General features: G+C 42.2%; 1 protein-coding gene across 7 annotated transcripts in view; it reads left to right on the forward strand.

Annotated features, from left to right (window-relative positions):
- LOC120901024 (calcium/calmodulin-dependent 3',5'-cyclic nucleotide phosphodiesterase 1-like) overlaps window positions 1-23,180 on the forward strand; it is a 269,782-nt gene that overhangs the window by 109,970 nt on the left and 136,632 nt on the right. The window contains exons 1-2 of one of the 7 annotated variants that reach the window (XM_040308714.1): window positions 13,296-13,402; window positions 22,177-22,702. The exons of the other annotated variants lie outside the window; for them this stretch is intronic. Coding sequence (XP_040164648.1) covers window positions 22,366-22,702 — 337 coding nt within the window. The 5' untranslated portion in view covers window positions 13,296-13,402; window positions 22,177-22,365. Of the gene's footprint in view, window positions 1-13,295; window positions 13,403-22,176; window positions 22,703-23,180 lie in introns of those variants that run through there. 7 annotated transcript variants of the gene reach the window in all.

A 23,180-nucleotide genomic window follows, 5' to 3' on the forward strand; every position in this document is an offset into this window, starting at 1 on the left:
GGCGATGAAATAAATTGGAAGTGGAAATGAAAACCGACCCAGCCGACCCCGTCGTGAAACTGTGCACGGAAGTTTTGCTGCGGTTCGTGGGCTTGGCTGTGTATCAGGACGCATGATAGAAGACACCCCATCATTCCGTAGCGATAAGCAACGTTGGGGGGGGGGGGGGCAAATCCTACTCCAGGAATGAGCCCGAAGAAAATGGTCAAAAGTGGGGGATAAGAAAAACACACACACACGCACGAGGATCAATATAACAAGGAGAAATCGTTTCCTTTCCCTCCGGGATAGGGCCGACCGGAAAATGCTATAAGAAGTCAATGAGTGGAACGGTAACATGTTTACTACAAAGAAGATCCTGTTTGCAGACAAAAGAAGGAACCTGGCAAAGTTGCTGCGGTATTCAACCGAAGATCATGTGAAAGTTTTTTCCTCTCCACTCACCTTACCCACTAATCACCCAGAAAAGCGTGCGAAACTGTGGCTAAGAATTATGTGAACTCAAGCGCCGTGTCTACCGGCTGTTGATATGCTGCGCGAGATCTCAATTTGCAAATGATGTGGCGTATGTAGTCCGCAAAGGTACGCTGCTTTTGGCACTTGTTCCAAGGGTGATAGTTTTCGTACACCGGCTTCGTTCGGCTCTTTGTGCAAGCACGCAAAACTTTTGCCGGAATGCTGCCTCGCGTGTCGGAAAGTGCCGGTGAAAATGACAACGAATGAAACGGATACGATGTTATTGCCGAGAGACCTACCGAGAGGCGTTTGTGTGATTGGTATGATGAATGAGAGTTTTGTGATTTGGCTTGAGGTTACAGTTGGACACGGACGAACGGAAGATGGAGTGGATTGTTCCCATTGAGAAAATTGTGGAAAGGGAAGTCTAATTATGTTTCCGTTGAAAGACGTACGACATATTGCTTTGTACATAATGATTCTATTCATTCAATGGATTTATTCCTGGCGGTATGGTAATGTTTCGGGCTTTCAACGCTTGGTGATGAATCGTGAGTCTTACGACAGTGACAAGCAAATAACTCACACGCTTTTGTTACACAAATGGGAAAGAGATAAATCTCTTTAAGCCGCAGTCTTACTAAGATGAATTGTTTCTCTAATGCCGTCATCATTTTACTGACATGTTTAACTTGTTAAAGATGAACGTTTTCGCTTAAAACCTGGGTTACAGCTCCAGTGAAATTGAACGTGAAATTTAGTGTTTTTATGATGTATTTCATTAAATGTTCATCGGAATATTGGTGTACAATAAGCCATATTCTGTTGAATGTATAATGTATAGCAATAAAAAAAAAACAAAATTTCACGTTCACATTCAGACAAGGTCTAAAACAACCTTAAAGGAGAATATTTTGAGGCTGAATTTGCAATTTAGTTGCTTATAATTTCTAAAATGGTTTATTGTATATTACAAATAAACTAAAACATCAAAAGAGGTATTTAAGACATTAAGTTCTGCTAACTCTGTTCAATCTCATTATTTCGGATAATTTATATTTCGCGTTTCGGTGTAACTTGTTCTAACCGTTCATATTTACTAGCAGCCGTTCATTGTGTAGCAAAATTGGAATAGAGCTTTATTCGCAACATTCACTAATATTTATAACCTACCTAATCGAGCCGAACGCTTGAGACTGAACGAAAAATTTCGTGTTTCGTTAAACACGATCGAAAATGACAGAGCTGTGTCTGAACAAAATCATTTTATTGAGCTTATTTCACTCATTGGGACCTCACACGTGAGAGAAAATCCATCCAACTGTGCTGGTATGAACGCTTAGTTCAATTTCTTCCAATTAATTGCTACCAAATGGCTTGCTCAATGCTACATGTCTGTTAGATTTAAGCTCCTTTTTTCAAAGAAGATTCTTTCATGCGCCTCTTTATGTACTCTTACCCATAAAGAACTCTTACTGCTGTAAATGGTATGTTCAACCCATCACGCTCACAAAAGTACATCGGGGGTAAATCGTTTTTCTTTTTTCAACATACTCGCTTTTAATACCCCTTTTCGAAGCTTCTGCAGCATCCCTGTTTAAACAATTTCACCCTCGTCCTGATCATTCTCATCCCCATCATCATCATCATCAGCGTAGGGATTGTTCTGGTTTGATTGGTTTCTTTAGAAACAATCAACCGCTTGGTGAGTGTGGGATCAACTGTGAGCCGTGCAAAAGACGTGCGCAATACAACCGATCCGTGCAACGATGGAGGCTGTTTTCATACACTCTCGCAGCACAAAAGCGTGCATTCTTTTTTTATTCTGCAACCCATCCTAGCAGCGATCGTTCGACAAAAACAAAAGACACGTCCATCGAGTCGCCCGGCTCGCAATGGTGCAATGGAAGCAGCGGTAGTACTACACACATGTACACCATAGAACGCTGAAAAAAAAACATTGTCCAACAAGCCGCTTTTGCTGCCGACAACAGCAAGAACAACAACATGTCCGACCTACAACAGCTAACAAACGGCACCCGGGTCTGTCCGCAGCAGTGTCAGTGTCGACGGTTCGATATGCGATGCCATCCCGCTGCCTGTCAGCCCACGCCAGCAGTATCGTTGGTGCATAACGGCATTTCCAGGCATTCCATTTTACACCGCTGCAAAACAAATGGAACCCGCTAGACAGTTTATGGACACGTCCTGCACTACCTTTTAGTGAAGAGGAACTCATGGGGGGACCGGGACCGAAAAGGAAAGGCTTGTGTGTACCACCTGTATGCATCAGCATAAGTTGTGTGCCGTTGTGCATTCGCTATTCTCTTTGCGATTTTAGCATTTCGGCCCGGCTCCACCGGGTAGCATGTTCCACTGTCGCATCGTGTCACCAGACAAACGGCACAAGGCGCCACCACCGTCGGTGCGACAAGACATGCCACCGCTTGTCTCCACAATCGTCACTGAATAATCGATAAGCGTCGGTTTGCACCGAACCGAACACAGTGACAGAATGCGAGGTTTACCACCTCGGCCACCACAACACCGTCCTTCTGCCCGCACACCGAAGCCGGCGTGTACTTAGCAAATTTGTAGGTCACAGGTAGAATGTCACGAAACGGCCCCCCAAACGCGTATGGTAGGAACGTTGGCTACATTTACTTGCACAGAAACACGCTGCAGTGAATGATTTCGTTGGATTTGATTGCGAATTCGATTCGTGGATGCGGCGTAGCAATTTGCACGCGCAAATGCTGCAAATGGCACGCCTGGTGCGCTTGGTTGCTGTAGTTCAGCCTGTAATCCATGCTATTATTTGCAATGATGACTGGTTGTGTTGGGCGATGAATACACAATTTATGTGCACGATTATGCAGTGGAAATTAAATTAAGCAAAAGGAAAATGGTAACACACGGCATAAGGTTATGATAGTGAATTTGTAAGCAAGAAAACAAGCGATGGCATTTAGTACAAAACGCTAATGCTTCTATGAAACGTGAAGACTTTGTGTCTTTGATGGCAGATTATCTTTCAAAGTTGTTTACTCTTTGGGATTGTCATAATGTAAATGAGTTTTGGTTTGTTTAATTTATCAAAAAGGATTCTGGCAATTTGATTTACCTTAAAAGTTTTCATAAATTCGAAACTTTTGTGAAATTGGTAACATTTCTGTTAGAAATTTAATAATCGGAAAATCGTACTATTGATAACATGTAACGGTTCCTACAGAAAATGTAAGACTTTATCAAGTAAAAATCTATTCTAAAGCAGTCCATCAAACTTTGTCTACCTTACATGTTGGAATTACCTTAAATGTGTAGCCTTAATTATCTGACAAGTGTGTTCATCATATTCCAACAAAGTAATAAACACATTCGGAAGAACTTTCTAATACGTTCTATCTTTGCTGTACTTTCACTACATCCACTTAAAGCCCTGATTACCATGTCCCAGCTGTCAAATTCAATCCATTTGAGATGCCCATCAGCGTATCGTCTTTGCAACACATATTGCCCCCGATATCCCACCCAACACTGAAACTGATATATCAATACATATTACACAAAGTAGCAGCCCAGAGCTGTACAACACTGTAATAATCGGAACCGCACCCCGTTACCATCGACAACATCAACTGCGTACAGTGCAAACCGCAACAAAAAGTGCCATAAATCAAGCAATACGATGAAGCGCACCATCATCTTGCTGCTGTTGCTCGTGAATAAGTTGGTCCGTTCTGGGTAGGCGGCCCCCTTGTAAAACCATTCTCGTTCTGAGATCCGTCAAGCAAGCGATAGTGTGATGAAAAATATCAACAGTAAGTAGTCGTTCATTTTCATGAGCTCATGCAGTTCGGACGAGCGGGTTGGAAGCGTGGTGGGGAAATGAAAGCAATGAAAATCATTCCGCCATAAAACTGCCACCGAAGCGGTAAATCACGCGCAATGAAATCTTCATATTTTAAGTGTCTAGTTCAGTTCGCTCCGCTTTCCAGTGGGTGGGTGTGAATGAGAGTGGAGGAGGCCGAAGGAGGGGGTAGTTGGTGTTTTGTATTCGGTTTCAGTATCTGGCAGCGGTATGAAACTATCAAGCTTCAGCTCATGCAAATAATCTAGCTTGTGGTGGAAACCACCCATAAAACTAACGATAAAGCTGTACGTAGCTATTGAGAGGGATCGATTTCGGCGTCTAATCATCGTTAAACTACAAATCTAACATTGCATCGTGCATGATAAACAAGAGTGCCGAGCGTGTTGTGTGAAGTTGATGTACAACATTTAGTAGTCGTAGTCATCATTACATTTTAGTTCCTACCATAAAGGAAGAACACCCAAGTTTTGAAGTACTTCAAACATGTGTCAAGGCTCTAACATGCACCACATTACTTCAGACTATTGAAATAAAACATTAATACTTCAAACATTCATATTCATCATAAAAATATAACTGAAGATTTTGAAGTTAAAACCATTTAGAATATGATGAAAATTTAAAAATATATTAAAAAAAAACAAATAACTATCGAGCTATAGTATATTTTTAACCTCATCTGAAGCCAACGGATTTTTGGTTTCGTTTTTAGGTCACTTATAACTTGATAACGATCGATAAATAGCCATCCTCCCGCTTTGGTAGATTGATGATGGTGGTTTAAATTTACGCTCGCAGCTACGAGTATCTTGGTTTAAAGTTTCTGGAGCCATCGAATGACTTTCCAACCCGTATACAACCGAAGGACATCCCTTTTCCTACCCATTTTCTATTCACAAACAAGAAGAGAAAGTGTGAGTGTGTCTGTGTATACAGCGGTACTCAAAAGCAGCAGGCCAAATGTCTATAATACACATGCTTTGCTTCGTATTTCGATCGACGACAAAACTTAAGCCCGTGCTACCGTCCCATACGAAGCGAAAATAGCCAGCAGGAAGAGAGCTAAAAATAACAATACAAAAAAAATCCCTTCTACAAACAAGCCCCAAAAATGATCCTTTCGAAAGTGACTGTCCAAGCGGAGACCCAAAACCGCCCGCTGGAAGTGTCCCGGGCAACCCGACGCCCCCGAGGTGCAGCATAAACGATAGTCCCCCAGTAATTTGTCATAATTATCTGTCACGAAGTGAGCCAAAGTAAGAGGAAGAGAAAAAAAAACAAACGAACCATGCTGTACTCCCGTTGGCTCCATGCAGAAGTTTTCCCATCCCGTAGCCCCAAAGGCCGACTACTGCCCATCTTTACATGCACTCATCGTATGACAATCATGCCCTGACGGACGATGGTACTGCTCTGGTGGTGATGATTTATGGATGGGCAATGTGAGCCAAACCAATCCAGCCAGGACAATCCTTTAACGGCCCTCTGGCAAGACACGGAAAGAAACAGTCCGGAGCTACAGCCAACGCAAATTGTCCCTTTTTTCACCGACCGACCTCCGGGGAAAAAAAGAACGAGGAACGATAAGCGAACACAACTCCGCCGAAACCGATGGTAAAAGCTCCAAAAATAAATGGGTTGAGCTATGCTTTTTTGAGCATTTATGAGCAATAAAAACAGAAGCCCATTCGGGCTAAAACCATTCACAACCGGGCAATCAACGGGCCACCAGATGGACACAATCAACCACATTGAATGAAGCGGTAGTACGCGGTAGTACTTGATCGGGTAGCGCAAGCCACCAAGAACCAATGAAATCTAACCGTCTAATACTGAGCGGAGATGATAAACAGAACACACAGAACGATAGGAGTGACTAAAGTGAGCTAAAGTGTAATTTTATTGTCACTCAGCTTGGACCTTCTGAGCGGCGTGTGGTCCTGTGGTTTGAAGGAGAATTTTCCATGCAAGGAGACACCGCACCATCTACTTACAGTCTAATGGCAGTGGGTCGTAAATATTGGTTTACCAAGCAGTAACCTTGTTTCTCCGTTTGCCATCGCATCGGAACAGATCATAATTATGGTCGTCCTGTCCCGACACTGTCTGTTGGCCGATGGTCACGTATCTCTGGCAAGGAAAACGGTCATGGTTTGTGGCTAATTATCATGATGATGGTGTGGTCCAGCACAAATAATGCATGCGAAGCTACTGGTCTCACCAATCGATTGGAAGTCAATACGGTTAGCTACGACAGTTTAATTCTCTTGACTGAGGTCGCTTGCTTCTTGCCGCCCAGTGGGCTTATAGATTGACAGTATGAATTGATCATGAAAAAATAGAAACCAAGAACCTGACCAAGACATACTCTGAAACTAAAAATTCCAAATCGAAATGCTCTAGTTATTGCACCTGTACTTTTAACTGGCAATCTATAATCTATTGGAGCCAAAAACACAAGATTTAGCCGATTGAAGATTTCAACTAATTTTCTTCAACGTTGTTCAGAACATAAAACGAGTGCAATAGAACGATGGTTGAATTATTCACGAAGTATAGAAGAATAATAATAGTTAATATACTCTCACGAAAGTTTTTCAAAAATGCTTAGCAATCAAAAGATAAACATTTAGATTATAATCAATGATGCAGTTGCTTTTCATGAAAAGGCTTAAATATTATATCATGCCAATCAACAATATTGAACAACAACTTGAAGCAATGTTCATACTCTCTCTCTCTGTTTGACCCATGTTTTACGGCACAGGTCTCAAAAATTTTCAGTTTGTGAGCGGCATTGCTGGGCAATTAATGATGGTGAGGGCCATTTCTACTCTACTTTTAGCTAATGGCAACTTTAAAAGCTCGTTGTGATAAAAAATACTAAGTCAATAAGTAAAAATTCTACAACTTTCAATTGTTGTATCTTCCTATTTAAAAAGTAACAAAAAAGGTTTTACCTTTTTAAAAAAGGTAAAAGGTTTTGATGCAAATTGATAAAATAATAGACTTACTTAAATAATAGAATACCTTTTCCTTCACAAAACCATCGCAGGCCACATTTTAGACTAACAATGGCCACGAGAGACCCATAGTTTACACACCCCTGTTCTAGGGTATAAATACACCTCTACAGCTAACCAAATATCCCAATGTAATGAAAGAGAAAATCTCTAATCATAAACTAAATGTCTAAATGCATACTCAATGCTTACAGATTTAAACTGCCAATCGTTTACCATGAACACTACAGAAGTGTAAGACTTTATTTCACTACTCTCTTCCTTAAGCTATGCTGCGAACGAACGGTCAGCTCTGTGCATAACCTCCTTCAGCAAAAGTGGTCGGAAAGATTCACAAAAGTCAACCACTTTGATGTTTTCCTTGAATTCCAGTCCAAAAGCTACACACATACACTCGGCCTTTCCCATCCAATGCCAGTTTTACCGTGCACCCTGTTTGCATGTAAGTGTGGCCCCGACGCTCGTGAACTTGATTGGCTGTATAACCCCACCCCTAGACTGTGGGGGCTTAGTTAACCTCTCCCCACACGTACCTGCCGTATCTGCTCAAGCATTACGGCCGTTCCAACCCTATCCTCCCTGATTAAAGGTATACCCTTACCTTTCCCTCGCTTATCCCCCAGTCAGTTTTACAGTTGTGGTGAAAGTTTTAATTAAAGAAGCAATACCTTTCCCTACAGTTCCCTAGCCGTGCTACCACCCGCTCGCCTGCAGCACAGTTCGCAAGACATCGTGCTCAAGAGCGGGACATGATCGTGCTTCACAGTGCTTCTGGCAGTGCGAAGCAGAGTTTTTGCTCGTATGCTACCGCCTTTTGCTGAGCCCGCAGGGCAGACATTTTGTTGGAGTGTGTTTTCAAGTATATCGCCTAGCCCCCACGGGGCAACACATCTACACGCCTACTACACGTACCTCGCCTTCCCTACACGCATACGATACGCCCTCGTGGAGGGAGTAAAAAGGATGCGCCGTTACGTATGATATGTGCCCATTTGGGTAGGATATACACCGAGAAAAAGAACTGCTTACGGCATGGAAGAACCTAGCAGCCAGGCCAATCGAGCCAGGTCAGGAGGGTGGTGCGACCTACGTTCTACTAGTGTGGCGAAAGAAAGCGAGACGTGGTAAATATACTTTCAAATTTGTTCGTTACGGCTTGCCAAAGCAAACACGCCACAGGCTAATGGGGACTAGCTTCTCAGTTTGGAAATTTTCACCGAACGCAACAGATGCCAGACGATGGCTGGAAACCCCGGGTCGGGGAATATTTGGTCCTAGTTGCTCTGTGGTCCTGCTTGTAGACAACACCGTCCTTAAATGTCGGGTGGGTCGTCTTTATTTAAATATAATCATGTTTACGCTAACCTGAACGTAGGTGAGACCACACGTATGTGCCAAGGTGAAATCAAACACAGCCGAATCAATTAGGGTTTATAAAGGTGAAAATACATTGATTAATTACAAACCCATTACGGTTCATAGTTCAAGACTGCCTCGAGGAAAGTCCTGCCTCGTAGGACCGTTACGCAAAAGTGTGTTTCTTCACTTTACATGCATTTTTATGCATTTCCCTATTACTGCAGTGCCACACTAACTCGTCCAATTACGCTTGTGTTATCGCCCATGCCGCAAAGTGATCATTCATTCAGTCAAATGCACCGGCACCGCAAGATGCGATAAAAGAAGCTGAACGAAAGAAAGAGAAACTAATCGGATGAGACGTCCAAAGCAACAAATTGAAATTTTCCACCGCACGCTCCAAGGACTCCAACATGGGCCAACATGAAAGAGCTGCTCCACTTCACCAGCACGTAGGAGATTTTTCAAAACACTGCTTCAGCAACAGCCACAACCCGGTCCCGAGGTTTTTTTTTACGACGATATGAAGCATATATTATTCATCGTTGTTTACCGTTCAGCAGACCACAGCAGTGTGTTTTTTGTTTTGCTTTTAACTCCAAGAAAGCAAAACTCCAAGAAACACTCGTTTAATGTTACTGAGCCACGCTGCAGAGACACAGAGAAAAATGGTACATGCTCGGGAGGACGATAATGTTTGCTTAGCAGTGTTGAGGTTGTTGTGTTGTTTGGATACTTTTAAAATCTTCCATTTGCAGTAGAAATATTAAAAAAATATTTTTCGATTTAATCACATAAGCAGTTTGTATTTTTTAATCCTAAAATTAAAAATAACTTCCTTTTTCGTATCCCCTCTACTATGCGAATGAAAGCATGTTGGAAGATTTCAAGCTTTCGCTACTGCTCACTAGATGGCAACACTATACACTCTACTCAATTCGTTCGAAGGTTTGCCGTTGATCGAACCGATTGGAATCGTTTTTCTACAACCGGAAGATGATGTAACTGTTACTAGTAGAAATAGCTCCATAGTTCAATTAATTTGTACTGATAACCATCTCATTCCCACTACCCACCCGGCAGCCTCCCTGCGAGCGAGCGCTGCAAGCAACGTGAGTTTTGTAAACTCATCGTTAGCGAATCATTCCATCATTTCGAACGCTGTCTGTTTCCAATGTTTCACTGCAAAACTGCTTTCCGATCGATGCTTCCCCAACAGCAGCATCATCGTCGTCCTCGTTGTCGACATCATAATAAGGCAGCAACTTCATTTCATGGATTAACGAACTTCCATTGCTGGCTGTATGTGGTGCGAATGTATGTGTGTGGGTGTGTGTATGTGCACCTTGTGCTGAAACAACACAAGGTACACGTTTTTCTTAGAACAACGAGTGTGTGAGCGCTTCCCAAGTATGATGTTCGTGTTTCGCAGCTCCAGCATACGTGCCCGCGCCCACACCTCACTACACTGCACTGCATGATAAACATCACCGGGGATGATATGGTTACTTTATGTCTGCTAAAAATATCGCGCCACCTCAAAGATCATTAGATTCTCGTGTTTCGAAAGTGCTGCTCGTTACAGCAATTTGTGAGGAGTTTTTTTTCTCTTTTCTTCGCCTCTGTGGTGGTAAACAGCGCAGCACTTTGTGCTGTGGCGTATTACAAAAACAAGCACTTTCTAGGGAAACTAAAGTTGATGCGATGTTGTTTTTATCGGAAGAAACTTAGTTACATTAAAATCTGAAAACATCACACAATACTTTGATGGTATTTTTCATTCTTTGTAATAATTATTAAAAATGATTGCGTGTCGAACATACATGGATGGTCTTACTAAAGCGCAACCTCACTAAAAAGAGAATGCATTTAACAAAAATGAGCTAGTCAAAGATTGTGTTATGAATTAAATCCATAAATTGTTAACAAATAAGATAGAGAATAGAAGCTTTCATGGTCCGTAAATTATTTAACTATATATAACGAAAATATGTTTTGTACAAGCTCAAAATAAGATTGCCTTCTTAGGTTCTTAATGTAATCCTAAAAGGTGTGAAAAGCTCCTTTTAATAATCAATCACTACGGGCAAAGTATACCAAAAAGCCCAAAATTCAATCATTCAATGAAAGGCTGCTCAACTGGAAAACGTAGAAACAGTTTCTTTTGTATATTTTCTTTCATGCGGCAGATGTTTGTCCTTTCCTGAGAAAAAGTGAGCACAACTCAGTGAAGCGAACCGTAAAGGGTTCGTTTCCCATTTCAATTAGCTCAATGCCTTTCGATTAGAATTTACCCAGCCCGTCGAGGGTTCGATACTTTTAAACTGTGTTCAAGGTCAATGATTGTACAAACAACACGATCTGTTAGGGATACCCTTGAGGCATGACCATGAAATGAAACGATCTATTTTACATTAGCCTATTTATGTTTGTATTATTTATTTATTACAATCTATTGATAAATTGATATAAAAAACGTTCACAAAAATCTAACCTAAAACTTACACTTATTTCTTTTCAGGTGAGTACATTTCATACTGGCAAACGTATTCGAAAATGTAAACCACAGTGAGTATAAAACCCTCTCCAATACATTTTTAGAAGTTTACATCTGCCTTAGAATAAAGTAGTCTTTTCTTGACAAATACTTAACTTTTTATACTACATTCAAATTCAAATCTATACCCTAAACACAAAAATAGTATGCAACTAGTGAGAAATACCACTGTTCGATGATAAACTGCACACATTTGCATCCTGTTAATTAGCAAACGAAACACAACACCGCTGCCTGTTCAAGTGTGGTACAAATTCTCCCTTGAGGCAGCATTACTAGGTGTACGCTTTTACCATCAATCTTTCGCAGAAAATAACCAGCCACAAACGATTGCTCACGCAACCAATGTAGTCTACACCGAAGGGTTGATCATTAACAAAGCTATTTTTTGCCCTTAACCACATCTCCATACACACACACACTCGCAATGTCGTTCGTATCTCTCACCCGACCCAGTGTGACACAGCTGCAAAACTAGTTCCAGTGAAAGCGAAACACAACCCCGTCGTTGGACAGATGGAAGCGCACGCTTTGCTTCACCCAAAACGCTAACCAAACTCTCAAATCCATTACGGCTCCCAAGTGTCTGCCTTTATTGGGTTACAGATTGCATTGAATTTGCTCGGGACGAGTTTTCCCGCCTGTCAGCTAACCAGTGGATTTATTTTACGGCCGTTGACCTTGTCCACCCACTCGACCGGTTTCGCTTGCCGCTGGAACGGACAGGCACCATCGAAAGGCACTAAAAATAGGTCGCATCCAAACATTATCAAAAGCAAATGGACCACCACCAATCTCCGGTTGGTGTAGTACCTTGATGCAATCATCTCCTGGGCAACCGCGATGGGTTGCCGTGGTATCGTTGCGAACCACTGGCAAAGGATATGGCTTGCCTGTAGGTCCTTACAGTGCCAGGCGCCAGGGCGAGAAGGGATGTGGGCCTGTTTACCTATGCAAAAGTTTCAGCGAACAAAGACATAAAGCATCATGGTGATTGTCGTACGTTGAACAACCACAAGACTGCAGTAAACAAACACATACGAGTAAACTTTTTGCGTACCATTTGTGCGAATTTGGAACATGGTGAAGTTGAATTTGAAATGTGGATTAAATAGTCAATACTCAATTTCTAGCTGAATGTTCCAAGTTCAGTTGGTTTTAAGAAACAGTTTCCATATTTACAGCATTTTTTTTGAATATTTCGAAGAAAGTTAAATTTCACAGAACAGTTCCACAATCCCCTGAAGCTTTTCCAACTACCATAAACACAACCGACTTCACCGCCGAAAGCTTTTCCCGAGAGACTGTTTGCGAAGCTCGCGCTCTCTCACACTCTCAGCTCGTCGGCTACTCTCGGCTTCCAAGCGTCAGGTGGTCGGTTCGGTTGCCATTAGCAGCGCACCAATACACAAACACACCCTCCCGTTACTAGCGCTAGCCAAGCTAGCTATCGCATTTACGTTGCCGTTGTAACGATTGTCATTGTGTTTGCGTCACCATTAGTCCACCAGCTGGTAGGAGGTTTTTTTATTCTCTCACATGTATAAAAATCCACGTGTCACGTCTCATCGCTCCGCGGTACCCTTTCACATGGAGCCCACGTGTTTGTACAGCGGAGTCGTAACTGTGTTGCGTGTAGTCGTGCAAATACCACGCTAACGTGGTAATACAAAACAGTTCTACAGCAATAGGGCAGCGAAGTAAAAAGCAAAACCTCTCCTGCAGCTGTCGTCGTGAGCACCGCATTGGCTGGCATTGAAACTACTTCTTCTGCTGCCGTTGTCCCTGTGGTAGTGATAGGTACGCGACGCACGCAGCCGCTTTTGTTTTGGTTGCCACTGGTAGCAGTTTCGGAAGCGGCGGTACAATTCGCGCGCACTACCCCGAGGCACAGATTTACGTATCCGTGTGTATTGGGATCGAGAGATGCCGGAGCCGCGCGAATGATTTGTGTGGGATGGGCCCGCTACACAAAAACCCCTATCGGGTCGGGCGAGCTTTTTGCAAACGGATTCAGTACCGATCGGGATAACGGACGTAGCGGACGCGACCAGTAGCCGCTCGTGTGTCGCGTGCGTGTGTCTGTGTGTATGTGTGTGTGCGGCTGTACTTCTGATGTGCCAGAGTGTTGCGGTGAGAGTACAAATGACCCATAATGTGATTTGAGCAAGATGTGGGTTACGAGCTGTGAATGACGGCACAGTTTTAAAATTTGTGTTTAGTGCTATTGAAATTTTGAAAAAAGTTTTGAAACATGTGAAAAATAAAAATATGTGTGTGGGTGTTTATAAGTGCTTTATCATTTAAACGTCAATGATAATTTTGTAACCCATGCGTGAATATTGTGATTACACAAAATACGGTGAAGTTTAAGTTTGCTTTGGGTCGAAATCTAAAAATGTAGTTTTAGCACCAATTGATTCCTATCATTTCTTTATCCTTTACTTACTTTGCTTCTTTTAGTCTGAATTACTTTAAATGTCTTTTTTAAGACAAAAAAAAACATGAAAAATATTTATTTATTTATTTGCTTAATTTAAATTTTATTTCCTTTTTCATTTTACGCAATTTATCATAAACACGCAAACAATGCCAAGCATGTTCAATACCTTTTATGCTGCCAAAATTTGGTCACCACCGAACATCTCTAGCCCTCACTCTCTTCACAAGGCTGATGTGGTTTTTCCTACGAAATGATTACAATCGCCACCATAATTTACCTGCAATTGTCTGTAATTGTACGAAATGAACTTGCTCGTGGCGGATGCGGTTTCACCGTAATCTCTCCGTGCGTGGTGGTCAATCTTTTGGTGGTCAATTGGTGGTGGTGATGGTGGTACTGCTGGTAATGATATTGGCAGTGTGAACAGCTCAAATCATTCCCATGAAGCTCAAATCATTCGATAGCAATGCAACGTAATCAAAATCAAATTATCGCTTATGGCAAAGTCCGGCTGGCGATTGGTGCGCTGAGTACTGTTTGCTGCCTCTGACCGAGAATCGAGTACCATTTGCATTTTGTGGTTGGTAATGGTGGTGTACTTAATTTGTAGAGTTTGCAAATGTCAGGTGATTTGTGCGGTTGCAGCGCATTGGGATTTGAAGTGGCCAATGCTTGAATGTAACATTATTTTTTGCAAACAATGCGCTCAATCTATCTGTACTGCGTACGCTGGCCATAATATTAAATTTAAGAACTGACTCATCAGTTTCGCTTCATCATAATCTCGCACGGTACTGCGCACCGCCCTGTGTGCCATGAAACGTCCATCTCAGCATCATTAAATGGTGCCCCGATGCCCGAGGAATGTCAATTTATTTCCTGTCCATTGAAGCTTCCCGGGACTGATGGTCGGGACCCTGCGGCGAGGTGACCAATCGGTAGGAAAATTTGCTATATCTATCGCCATGCGAGACGAGTGCAATTGAAAACGAGACACAGCGATGATGGCTCGATGCCGACACGCTCCCCCCCCCTAGCACCGGGCGTACGTGGCCGTGCCCCGGGAAACATGATCCGAGCCGAACAGGGGAAAATGAGAGTGAAAAATCAATCACCGTGACAAAATACTAGGAAGTGTATTTATAAAGATTCAATTTCACAGATTATTGCCTATGATCTAGCTTTAATGTGTGAATGTGTGCGAGTGTGCGAGAGCTTGTACTATTCTCGAGCTTGTTTTCTGATCAGGCCCTGCCTTACCCCTCCAAACACACACAACCTTATTCTGTTACGGCGTAATGCCACACTTCAGCCGGAAGAAATTCCTTGTGTCACACAGGACACACGTTGGCTTGGGACCGTCGGTGGAGCCGTCCATTTTCATTTGCTCGCTACCTTTCGCACACGGAACGCACACTTCGCCGCCATCCACCATCGTCAGCATCATCATCGCCATCTGCATCACCTTGACGTAACAAGAATGAATGGCATTTTTCAATCAAATAAAATATAGCGTCATTCACGGGCGCAATGGGGTCGATCGTCTGCTGTAAAAGTCACCACGTACATTGATAATGGAGGCGCCCGGTGGCTGACAGACAGCAACTTTAAATGAGCGGCTGACAAACAGAGCGATGGAAATTGACATTCTTCGTGGCAGAAGAAGATGCTTTAGGGGTACGGGAAGTAAGTGTGCGTGTAAGAAAATACGTCTTATATCATCAGTACCCGTGCCAGCCTGCCCGTAATGTGATCACAATCGTGACGGGGCAGTAAAACATGAGCCTCATCCGCTTGAGCTTAAAGCAACGTTTTGAAGGGTCTGTGGAGTTCCGGGGCATTAAACTGATGGGTAAATGAAATCTTCCTTCGGTACATTGTCTTAGAGTTGCTTTTGAGGGTCGTATGAAAATACATTAAGCCATAAATAAAGTCATTTTTGGCCAGCTCACCTTCAACTTGTAAAAGTATTTGTTGCAGCCAACTGTTGCCACCAGTCATGCTCATCTCAAGCTAGCCATGCTGTAGCTAATGCTCTAGTAGTTGCTGAGCTGTTTATTATGATTGTATAAAAAGGCTACCCAACAAAGTATTAATTACATGTTGAGTCAAAATTCAAAAAGCTGGAAATGTTTTTTTTTAATAATATTTAATGTACACGATACAAAATTCACTATCATGACAGAGATGAGGTTTATTCCAGGAGTTCCAGGAGGCCTAATTGTAGCTCTCAACGTCTATAGTTTAATCTGTTTTTTTCCTTTTGATTTGAGAATAACGCCTCATTAATTGAAAGCTGTACAGTTTTAATTGTGCTTGTTGACCGTGCGTGAGCAGGCCTAAAGAGATAGAGAGAGATACAATAATAATATAATAAGTTATAATTTTCATGTTAGAATAAGTTTTAAACGTTCTTGCATTAGCTAATGGTAGCATCAAAAATGCGCTCAACAACGATATTTATGAAGCAATTCCCGCAAACAACTGAACAAGTTTGGAGACATCTGCTTAATACCATGCAATTATCTTTAAAATATATTACCTTGAACTCGCAAATATTCAAAGCTTTAGACCTTAAAGAGTGTCATCCATATGGTTTTATGGACACAAAGATTTACTCTTCATATTTTTTTCCTCAACCTCTGCAACACCCTCAACATAGCAGCCCAAGAAAACCATTCAACAATGCTGCGTAATATCTGTCAACGGTTCAGCTTCACCATATTTCATACCCGCAGGCCATTTTTACGACCAAGATAAAATGACACACAAAAGTGCGTTTTAAAGTAAGTGCAGCAACAGCGAGCAGAGATCGTTTGCCAAACCGAACTGTCTGCTCGAGAGGGTTGGCTGGCCATGAAAAAAACAAAAAAACGCACGCAAATCATCCATGCCCTTCAATGTAGACAAACATATTAACGGGTGTGTGTCCCTTGTGTTACCACAATCGAAAAAAAGGGAGACGAACACACACATTCAACGACCGTTTGGCAGCCCAGAGAGGGGGTGTATTCAGAGCAGAGCAAGATAAAATGTTTCGTGAACCACACGAAGCAAATGATGTCATAAAGATGGGTTTTTTGAAATATTTTGACTCAAATTGGCCCATAAAAAATAATGAATGATACACTCGTGGAAGAAAGATAGCGGAAACGATGCATTATTTATCTGACACAGACAGCAATTAGAGGGAGTTTTTTCTTGTGGAAAAGGGTGAACCCTTTTTGTAAAATTCATTCAAGTTTTATAGAAATAATAGTGGTTTATAATTATTTTTAACGGATTAAAAAAACGAAACTTAAGGACGGTATAATCTTGTTAATTGTTTTTAATTAAAACATCCCTTGGCTCTTCAAGACAAGCTTAAAGGCTAGGGTTAGCTAGCTAATTATCTTTAAATATTCCACCAACATAAAGCTCTTACTACAGCACCACATCAAACGTGCAAGGTTTTTTGTTCAAAGTAGCACCCGAAAACCTTCAGCAAGTCAATTAAGTTCGACAGCGCAAGAAAGTTTCGCTTCCTCCGCGGCCAAGCTCATTCAACCCGAGATCCGTGCGCTTTCGCCGATACCACGATAGGACTTGGTTAAAGTAGCGAAACTTTACCACTTCTAAACTCGATTGCAAACTTTTGATCCACTGTGGATCTCATTGTCGCCGAGGAAAAGAGTAAGAAATAGGGAGAGAAAAAGAGATGAAAAGAAAGAGAAAAATACAGCACATTAAATTAAAACGATAGCAGCACTTTAAACCGAATCCGTTGCTCAGCCCTCCGTTTTAGCACCTTTACACCAGTGAAGCCAGTAAGCTTTCGTCTTGAAGTTAGCAGCCAGTCCTTTGATCATCGAACGATTATGCTGTTGCGAAGCCACGATTTACAATCCGCAAGCGCCGCTCGCTGTTGGCATCATTCGACTCGATTTCTTTCCGTTTGCCTTTGCTCGCTCTGTGGGCACGGCTCCGTCTCTATCCAACATTTTCGCCAACCTTATTGCCAGCGCTCGATAGTGACGGAGGCTTTGGGAGAGAGCCTCACTGAGGTGGAAGCCGTTTCGATAAGCGCGAAATAATTGCCATCGATTGTTTGAGGTTTCATTTTTCCTGCTCCAGCAGCATTTCGTTTTTGCTCGTTTTCTTACTTTCTTCGTCATTAAAAACTGGCTTCAACGCCGGTGCGCACAAAAGCGATCGTTACGGTCAAATGATTTCATGATCGCTTTGTTTGATGTTCCACGGGCTGCGATGATTTGCAATCGGTGCGGTGTTTGATTTGTGGAATTTTTAATTTTCCAGCTAGATTAAAGATTATAATCAAAGATTTTTCTTTCTATGGTTTCTTTGCAACTTCACTTCATGACCATGGAAACGTCTTAAAATGATTGAATATTCTTAAATTAAACAAACACTCATCATATATGAATATTCAAGGTGACTATCATGCTAAGGCATCACTTACTTAGCTACTATTATGGCAAAAAGGTTCATGTCACGGTCACAAACCAACAGTATTCTCATAAGACACAATGTTTACACCTTCACGCAAATTTGTCTTGCTTCAAAAAGAAGCCTTTATTTGACACCATCCCTTGTTCGGCCGGAATCATGTTGTTTGGCAGGTTGTTAGTGTGTCAAATGCTACATGAATGCATACATTTTCAGGGGAAAACGGCTACAAAAACAACAAGCCCAAACAAGCCATTGTCGCCAAATCCACCGGCATCATGTTTCGGACATTTTCCGTACCTCTTAATGATGTGATTTATTTCGATCGTTAGCGATAAGCGACGAGCATTGGCAAAAGGAGAAAGGGCAAGAAAAATCGCTGGCCAAATTTCAAAAGGAAAGGTGTTTTGTGAACACACATCCTGTGTGTATGTGTGTAAGCCAAAACGAGCAGTAAACGGACAAGACAAAAAATAAATCTTCCCCATCGGGTTAGCGATGGGCTTAGCGACAAGCCGTATTGATGGAGGTTCACGGAACGGATAGCTATAACGCGATGGAAAGAGACAGCATTTACAGCCGCGAACAGTGTACTAAATCAGTATCAAAATATGCCCCGACACGTGTTCGGTGATGAACTCGACCGCTTTTTGCCACACTTTTCCCTTGCGTGTGTGTTGCGTGTTTGCATACAAAGCTGTTGGTTCGCGCACTCACTTTCATGTAACGATACCAATGGTTCATTCATGTGCTGTTTCGCTTTCTCTGTCTCTGTCTCTGGGTACATTCCAATATTCAATTTTCCCAAAATCCGAATTAATGATAAGGGGATATCGATGTTACGTTTGTTCTTGATCGATGTCGCTGATAATCAAATCGATCCGGGAACAATAATATTTAGGGGACAACAAATTCGAAAACTCATGCTCGCTCAGGTGAACATGGGATCATTGTTTTTTTCTCCCCCCGGTACGATAAAGTTTTACTTGTTCCTATTTTCGCATGGGAATGGTTGGCTAAGTTTACGAGGGTAGTTAATAACAGTCACTGAATTGATTTCCTTTGTAAACTGATTCAATTAAGGTCAGCGGAAGGGGAGGCCATCTTTGTTGGGGATACAATTATCTTATTATCAATTTATAAAAATGGATAAAATGATAAAAAATAAAACAAAATTTATATCGTTAAACATTTCAAAACATATTCCAAACCCATCCTGAGCCAAGTTTTATTTCATTACATTAAACATTCACATCTAATCTCGTTCCGCACGTTTAATCACGTAAAGTAATCACTAACGCACGTAGAAGCTACTGCGCTAACGGCATAAATACCCCGTAGAGGTAATTTAATATGCATGAAAAAACAATATGCAAACTAACTTTTCCACACACACTTACATTGTACCCCCGGGAGCATGACAAAACTCAAAGCACATAATAATTTAAAACATCACATTTAATCAGAATGGAGCAAAACGATATGCGTCACATTTTTTTAAACGCCTCAATGCAAGTTTGCTTTTTCAAGAAAAAAAAGCTTTTATGTCCACTTACGGAGTTTTGTACAGGTTTCCCCCCCCCCCCCCTCCTGTTATGTTCATTCATGCCGCAACAATGTCACATGGGACGCGGAACTAAAGTTTCACCGTGGCCCACTTCACCTAAGTAAAGTACGTCCGCAGCGCGCCAGGACACTTGTGAGAAGTTTCCTTTCCACCTCCCCTGTGCGTCGCGTTGTGTGAGTGTGCATTGTCCACCACAGAGGCGGACAGTGATTATTTTTATGCTCCCTGGTAGGCGATTCTTTCTGTTTTGTTTGCTGCGTTTGCCCGAACTTAGAAAGTACCATTTTGCTGTAGGCAATTTTCCAACGTACTTTATGTCGGGCTGCACGCTGCTCTGGGCGGCACAAGAGCCCTCGATCCTTGAAAACTTTTGGCAACTGGAAAAGTACATGATTACGTGATGAAATATTCACACACTTAGAACACCATTTCGCTGGTGCGCCGGTGTGTCAATACTTCGTTACGGTGGTGCAATGCGCGGCGAACGCTTGCGGAAAGGAGATGTTTTTTGTTGTGCTTCATTTTTAATTCAGAGCGCGGACGGAAACCATACACAGTTAAGATGAATTGCTGCTTGAAGCAATGTTATTATTTGTGAATGAATAGAAATTAAATTGGTTACAAAATAACCGAAAGGGATGAGTTCAACAACGATTCTGGCTTCCGTGCTTTAGAAAATCAACACAACAGGTCTAACCTTATGAATTTTATATAAAAGAAGTAGTTTTTTACAATTTTTTGTAGTCAAAAACCATTTTGTAATGAAATATAGAACATCACGTTCAGGATAATCCAGTGAACCATCTCAAACTGCGTTTTATTTCGTGCAATACGTTAATGATTCAAAGTGGTGCTTAGTATAAACCTCAAAACATACACTACGTGAATTTGAATGTTGTTGAAAGCAACACTACAGCAACGGAACGTGGAAAGTGAACAGAAAGTTTTTTTAAATTTAAAAAATGGAAGAAAAAAACACGCCATTCATATGTTACTGACTGTTCCAGTAGGAATGAGTTTGAATGTACTGAGTGGTTTTTAAAAAGCACTTTTATTTTGCACTGAAAAAAATGTTATTCATGCATTTTTACTCTCCGCAAAAAAGCAACTAACCACACATCAATAGCTTTCATTAGTAAAAGAGCAAATACAAATGAGAAAAAACACCATTCGCTAATTGAAATTGCTCTCCCAGCAACGGACAACATTCTGATTGGAATCGTTGCTTATTCCATTCACATTTTACTTATTACTTGGACTCAGCCTCTGCACTATTTACAGTTTCGTTCGTGCTCCATAAAATGTCCCTTCTTGCAAATTACATCAGCTCATTTTGGCAGCAAAAAAAACTGCCAAAATAAAACGTAAACTAGGCGCCATAAAACCAACACCAAACCGATCGATCGGTTCAATAACTTCCCACTCGTACCGAACAATGATGCAATTGTTCCTGCACAAATACAGCAAACCGGCATACAAATCAAATGAATAAAAAAACCTGGAACACTTACACGAGAATGCTTAAAATAGAATAGCAAAGAATGTCAAGAGCTTTCTGCTTTCGCCCACATAATTCTAATTTATTCCTTTCACCCCCAAAGTGTAGCGAGAGTGACAAAAGTCCCGGGGAAGGGAAAACAAGATGAAGCAAAAGAACTACCAACGGAACCACAAATAGATAACGGAGAGACGAACAAAAAAAAAACCCACAACCGTTCGTGCTCAACAATCGATGCTTTTGCATCCTTCAGAGCGACGGCACTCACTTTTGCTGCCCCAAAACACGCCGGCCAATTTCCTTCGCTGTGCCCATACATAAAGCAGATCGAATCCTATTTAGGCAGTGGTGTTGTTGTTCCTGCGACTAGAGCGCTAGAAAAACATGGCCTAAGCGCACCCACGGCAATCGCCATTGCGTGTCTCCGTGGTCGTGCCACACTGTCGTTGTAGTGCGTTTAAAAAAGCCCCACGGGTAGAAACCTCAGCACCACTTATGGATTTAGAGCTGCCTGGCATCTGCTTTTGCATGGTTTTCGGAACCGCTTGGACGGACGGAATGGAGCTGATTTTATTTGCAGTGCGTCAGAATTGTCCCTTTGGTTGGTTGACGATAAAGTAATATGATGCCTTTATTTGTACAATCAAATTGATCCGGTAGGAAAGTGATTTTGCTATTGCGGGCTAATGGAACTGGCTCTTTGTTTGTTTTATGCGTTTCCTGCTTACTTATTTCAGTTTATTATTGTTTTTTTTCAATTTTGGTTGTATTTTTAAACATAAGCTAATAAGGTGGTGATCAACGCTTAATGATTGTGAGTTATTGGGCCGTATGTCATGCCAATCGTTATTCTACAGTGAAGTATCTCCGTATATCCATCCAAGCTTAAAATGTTGCTGAATTAATTAAGCTGAAATTGTTTAAAAAAATCATTTTCAAATGCTTTACCACAGCCTGATGTTTACCACGAAGTTCACTCTATCGATGCAGTCAAAACGTCATCAGCATTGATCGAGAGGTGGCTTGGTAGGTGGTTTGAACATCGCTTACCACTTTTAAACTTCTCCCCGTTCGCATGCTGCGTACTATGAGAGCAGCTACGTTCAGTTCTACTGCCTTGCCCGCCAGTGTATAAGGACACGATGGCAAACCAAACCAATCAATCATTGAAAAGTAATAATCCTTCGTCGGTGCCACAACAACCGCAGCAACCGGCACCGATGGCGTCTGCAAGGCACGAGCCCACCGTCAATCGATCGTCCCTGTACGATCGATCCCATCCGGGGATGGCCTCCCGACCCGCCTCCCTGCCAATGGTTTCGCCCTACTCCGGCGCGGCAAGTTCGCGACCTTCGCGCAGTGCCACGCGCCCGGTCGCTGTGGGCACGAACCCGTTCACCTCCCAGACGGCGGGTATGCGGGTATTCAAGAAGTGCAAAAGTGCCACCTTCCAGATCGATGGACACACCTACACCATAGGTAAGTATTATCTTCCCTTTCTCCCCTTTGCTTTTTTCTCCCACCGAGCAGAAAGGGTTTGCTCCCGTTTCGGAGGGAGATTATAAGTTTGTGGTCTTAAGTGAGGTTGTGCGAAGTGAAAACTTTTCCCCATCGGGTGGAAATGTGCGTACCGAAGAGCAGCGAGAGTTCGCAGTTGCTGCCCTATTCGAAGGTTTCTGCTCGGAAAAGCGCAGCCTGGAGAGGCTAAGTTCTCCCGGACCGAGGGATAAACTGCCAAGGCGTCATTAATCTTGCGGTGAAACAAATAGCTGTCACTGCTGGAGGGGAGGTGATATGATAACGAACAGATTTAGGATCGAAATGTGCTCTTCTCGCCACCAGCCCCTGTCCCTTTACACCATTCAGGTAAAGCTCGGTATAGGCGGCGAAGCGCAACGGTATGGAACGGGAATAACGAGGGGAAAATGGAGATATTTGATAAGTTTTATTCGAGACC

Source organism: Anopheles arabiensis, chromosome 3 (genome assembly GCF_016920715.1).
Source record: "Anopheles arabiensis isolate DONGOLA chromosome 3, AaraD3, whole genome shotgun sequence".
Taxonomy (NCBI): Eukaryota; Metazoa; Arthropoda; class Insecta; order Diptera; family Culicidae; genus Anopheles; species Anopheles arabiensis.